The following is a 4,859-nucleotide window of genomic DNA, read 5'->3' as shown; positions in this document are numbered from 1 at the left end:
AAGTTAGACCAACTTAAACATTGTCTAGAAATAAGACAGCATTACATTATTTGATTGCAGAAAATGCCAAAATTCATTTGGCCAAAACTTAAAAAACCAAACACTTCCTCCTTGTCCCTTACTGGGTGGACCAATGTGATCAATATAACTGTCTATATATTAATCTACCTTAACATTTCCATTCATTAGCATTTTAGCTTAACATACATACAAAGCCTTGTAAGCAATTTCTTTCAAAGGCATCCCCCAAGAAGACATAAGCACAAAACACTAGGCAGACATTCTTCAAAGTTTTATTTCACTAACTTCAGGTCAAATTTCCACAACTGTTTTCTGGTCAAGTTACTATCCTTGCTTGGCTTCCCGAAATGGTAGTACCAAAAGATTTGTGGGGTGGGGGGGAGAGACCATTTAAGAAGCACTGCACTTGCTCATCTAACTGTTCAACAAAACAAAGCTTCAACAGCATCCAGGAGGGCAAGCAGGCAAACCAGGCTGTGGACACTCTTCCATTTGTCAAAATCAGACCAGAGAAAATCTACTCCACACAGATAATGAAAGGTATCACCATTCATCTTTTCTTTTTTTGTTGCCGCAACATTTTTCTTCTTTTAATTATCATATCATGTAGTTTCTCAAGTCCTTCCTTCAGTCCATCTCCTATGATTGCGCAGGTGGGCTGCAAATGCCAGGGAGTTGATGAGCTCAGTTCACCCATTGCTAACAATTTCTCAATTTCTGAGAGAGACAATGAGTTCCTCAGGTCCTGTTTGTTAGCAACTATAAGTACAGGGACTCCTTGATTTTCTGATATCCTAGTTATTTTATGGAGTTCAGTTTTCGCTTCTTCCATCCTTTCAACATCAACAGAGTCCACAACAAACACAATGCCATCTGTGCACCTGGTGTATGACTTCCACAGTGGTCTTAATTTCTCCTGACCACCTACATCCCAGAAGTGAAACGTGACTGTTTTAGAATTTCCCAAGGTTACCTTAATTTTCTCGGTGTTAAATCCTTTGGTAGGTACGGTATTCACAAACTCGTTGAACTGCAGCCTGTATAATACAGTTGTTTTTCCAGCACAGTCCAAACCCAGGATAACAATGTGATAGGACTGAAAGGAAGGCAGGCTGGACAGGATAGAAGTTTGGTCTGACAGTCCATTCCCCATTTCCAATTGCAAGTAAGTGCTCCGAATGGAAATGCTTTTCTTCTTACTGCTTTACTTCTCTTCTTAGGGAATCCAGCTACAAGACTGTGGAGGGGGAAAATGAATAAGTTATTCTTGTGAAATAATAACACTGCTTTTCTCTCTTTGAGCTAAAATAAGCAACAGGAGGAACTTGATAAATAAACTTGCTTGAGTAAACCAGCCTAATGACAACGCAATCCGAGGCAAAAGAGAGAACAATCACTGTGATTGAAATTCTTTAACATTCGGTGACGCTGCAGTAGTGTGTACTTTTCTCTACACCCTCGACGCCCCAAACCTCAACGACTTCATTCCGGAGACAACCTAGTGGCCAGCGGCCCAGGTCGCAGTAACCGTACAAGCGCCTCTTTTGGCAGAAGACGCAACACATAACCCGATCTTGAAGAGCTAATTCCACATGTGCAACAGCACGCCCAAGGTCACCGGGACCCTCCTCCCACCTGCGCACACGCCCCAAAGAGACTTGCACGGCTTACCTCCGGAACGGGAGCCTCCGCAGGAGAAAGCATTGGAAGGCGTTTCAAGGCAGCGGTGAGACGACCCGCAGCTCCGCTCAGCTCCGCCGTCCACGCAGCTCTGGCGCTGGCAGCACTGAAACCGTGGTTTCAGGCTCGGACCACGCCCACCCCTCACGCCCCACCCCCGAGCCCCAATCCCATTGGCCACCCGCCTGGGCTAGTCCGCGCTAGGCCCGCCCCCGCGCGCCACCCCGGGAGAGTCGCGGCCGCTCCCCGCGCGGCGGAGCCGGGCTCTCCTTAGGGCCGCGGGCACCACCTGTTGCCCTCGAGTTGGAAATCCAGGCGCTCGCGGAGGGAGCCGGGCGGCCCCTGCAGGGCGGGGGAGCCGCGGCCGGTCGGCGAGGCGCCGGCCCGCCCCCTCCGCACGCCTGGGCGCACCTGCAGCGCGGCCCACGGGCGCCACGCCGCGGCTCTCACATCCGGGGCCCGCGGGCGCCGCCGGCGCGTTAACCCTTTGCCCGCTGGCGGGAGGGGGCTCCCAGTCCAGAAAGCCCCGACCCGCGCCACCCGCGGGAGCAGCCCCGCCATCCCCGCACCTCGCCCTCCGCCCCGGCGGGCAAGTCTGCCTCGGCAGGGCGTGGCCACACCAGCCGCCCTCCCCGCGGCTTCTCACCTGACTAACCTTCCGCGTCTCGTCCTTGATCCCACATCGCTCGCAGCCGCTCGGGAGCGCGCTGGTGCCTGCCGGAGGCCACCGGCGAGGCCTGGGCGGTGGCAGGGGACCAGACGCCGCTTGGAGGTGCCGAGCGGGCGCCGCGCGCCAGGCCGCCCTAACGGTGCTCGGCCGCCCGCTGCCCGAGCGCGTCGCGGCCCCGCCCCCTCCGTCGGGGCGCCGGCCAGTAGGGGGCGTCGGGAGCCCGGTCTCCTAGCAACCACAAAACAAGGTCACGTTCGAACCCGCCCGCAGCTGGCGGGCGGAGGGCGAGCGCGGGTGGGGCTTCCGGATTCGGCCGCGGGAGCCGTTGCTTTCCGCGGCGGGCCGCTCGCTGCGGGCGGGCCCCGCCCGTGCCCCACCCCGCGCCGTCTCTCTGTGACGCAGTCGGGGATTCTGGAGAACGACGGGCGGGCGGTCCCCTGTGTAACGGGCGGCGGGGACGTGCTTCTCAGCCGCAGACGCGAGCGGCTGGACCGGACGGGGGTCTGAAACGCTCCTTCCTTTTGCAAAGCAAATAAATACTCGCCCTTCCACCTGATCCCTGCAACATCTCCGTGACGTCGCGACGGGTAGAAATATCCCGGTGTTATGCATGAGGAAATACACTGAACGATTAAATGGCTGCTTCTAATGGCCCAAGGAAAATTCGTGGTGTTCCTGGAACTTAATTTTGAAGTCTACTAGTCATTAAATGCATAATACCTTCTATTGGATGAGTTTGACTAAATGCAATTATTATTCACGTGACCCATAAATTTGCAAATATTTATTGAACACCTAGTAGGCAGCAGGAACAATTCTAAGTGCTTGGGCAAATGGTGAGCAAATGCAGGCGCTTTCTCTGCTCTCGTGGGATACTGGAGTTTTGTGGAAGAAAAAAAGTAAACAGATTTCCACATGAATAAATTTAATCACAGAATGTGATTGTTGATCATTTCAGGGTCTTTGGGACAACAGAGAAGGAAGGGCACTTAAAGTTTGGGGAAGGAGTAAATGAACAAGCATCTTTTTGATGAAGGTTGTAAGTTTGGAACTTGGAATAACCTACATGGTGCACTTTATTTTTAAAAATTTGCACTTTTAAATATGGATTGAAATGTCCTCAAAAAATGTCCTGATTTTTCTCAAGACCATTATCACTAGTGATATTTATTTCCTTTATGGCTAGCATACGAACAGTATTTTTCCTACTCGATTTTAAATAATAACTGACATAGAGCCTAAGGACTAGCACAATGCTATTTCCAAGACAGCCATGCTAATTTTGGAAATAAAGCTAGAAGTCTCAAATTGCGTATTTTACCAATTTATTTATTGAATCCAGTATGAGCTAAGGCTTGCCTTGTTAGTAATCATTGTGGAATTTTATCAGCCATTTACGATAATCAGCAAGCAAGTGATAAAGGGCTTAATGCAATGACTAGTCCCCTTTTCTTGGAAATTTAACAGGATTCATTATTACACGGGGAAAATTTGCAAGTTCTCATTAAATCAAGACTTAAGAGCATGATTCAATGACAGCTTTCTGTCTACAACAGCCTTGAAATCAAGGAGGTCTTTCCCATATTCGTTGCAGTGGCGCATTTCTACAGAGACTTCCTTGGAGCAAAAGGATGAGGCAGGAAAATACTGAGCCCTTCCAGCCTCGCAGAATCACCTTCACTGAGCTGCACTTTCACGTCAGAACCAAGCTTATAATAGCACAGGGGATGGCAAATTACAGTCTGAGAGCCAAATTCAACAGATAAGAATGGCTTTTACATGTTTAAAGGGCTGCAGCAGAAGAGAGAAGAATATGTGTTAGAGACCATCTGTGGCCCACAAAACCTGAAAATACTTGCTCTCTGCCTCTTCATAGGAAAATAATACTCCTGCTCTATGAGCAATAACAATCATATAAACTGCAACAAATGATATAAAAAGTGATGAAATTTGTGAAATACGCTGTCTACTTTGTAGCACAATGTTCCTGTAGAGGGCCCATTCAGATACTTTATTTAGATGCTATGCCAGGAAAATGTTCCCTTTAGGCTATTATTTCATCAACTGTGCTGAGGAGCTCAGGGAACTCACAGGGATTCTCTGGGATAGTTTAAGTTTTTGAGGGAAATGCAGTGCCATCTGTAGGACCTTTTAAAAACTACAACTATTGAGATGTCTGGATCTATCTACTTAAATGGAAACTTGGAGTATTTCTTTTGGCCTGAGTCACCATGAAAAAAAAATTACTGAGACACTAAGGACTCTGCAAAACTCTGTCTTTACCTCTGCTTTTCCAAACTTGGCTACTAATGAGAATCACCTGGTAGTGTCTATAAACGTATAGATTCCTGGTCCCCATTCCAGACCTGCCAAATCAGAATCATCAGGGAAGGGGCTAGCCATCTGTATTTTCAACAAATATCCCAGGTAATTAATGATTCAACATTCTGAGAAAATGGATAAGTTTTCTCCTTTCAAAAAGACATAA

At 48.8% G+C, this 4,859-nt stretch overlaps 1 protein-coding gene across 3 annotated transcripts; it reads right to left on the bottom strand.

The window, feature by feature from the left end:
* Window positions 1-279: 279 nt before the first annotated feature.
* Window positions 280-2,443, bottom strand: ARL4A (ARF like GTPase 4A). 3 transcript variants are annotated; one of them, XM_087821418.1, is made up of 2 exons: window positions 2,348-2,443; window positions 280-1,258 (listed from the first exon to the last, which is right to left on the bottom strand). In XM_087821418.1, exon 2 carries the CDS (start codon window positions 1,172-1,174, stop codon window positions 572-574), a length of 603 nt encoding a protein of 200 aa, XP_087677544.1. In that variant the 5' UTR covers window positions 1,175-1,258; window positions 2,348-2,443; the 3' UTR covers window positions 280-571. The 3 variants fall into 3 exon arrangements, with proteins under 3 accessions (XP_087677544.1, XP_087677546.1, XP_016074267.1); XM_087821420.1 differs by having other exon boundaries at window positions 2,357-2,443; XM_016218781.2 differs by lacking the exon at window positions 2,348-2,443 and adding an exon at window positions 1,693-1,795.
* Window positions 2,444-4,859: the final 2,416 nt, after the last annotated feature.

The sequence above is a fragment of the Miniopterus natalensis genome, chromosome 10, assembly GCF_054644295.1.
Source record: "Miniopterus natalensis isolate mMinNat1 chromosome 10, mMinNat1.hap1, whole genome shotgun sequence".
Classification (NCBI taxonomy): domain Eukaryota; kingdom Metazoa; phylum Chordata; class Mammalia; order Chiroptera; family Miniopteridae; genus Miniopterus; species Miniopterus natalensis.
The sequence above is the reverse complement of the archived record's forward strand: the minus strand, read 5'-3'. Positions and strand labels throughout refer to the sequence as shown.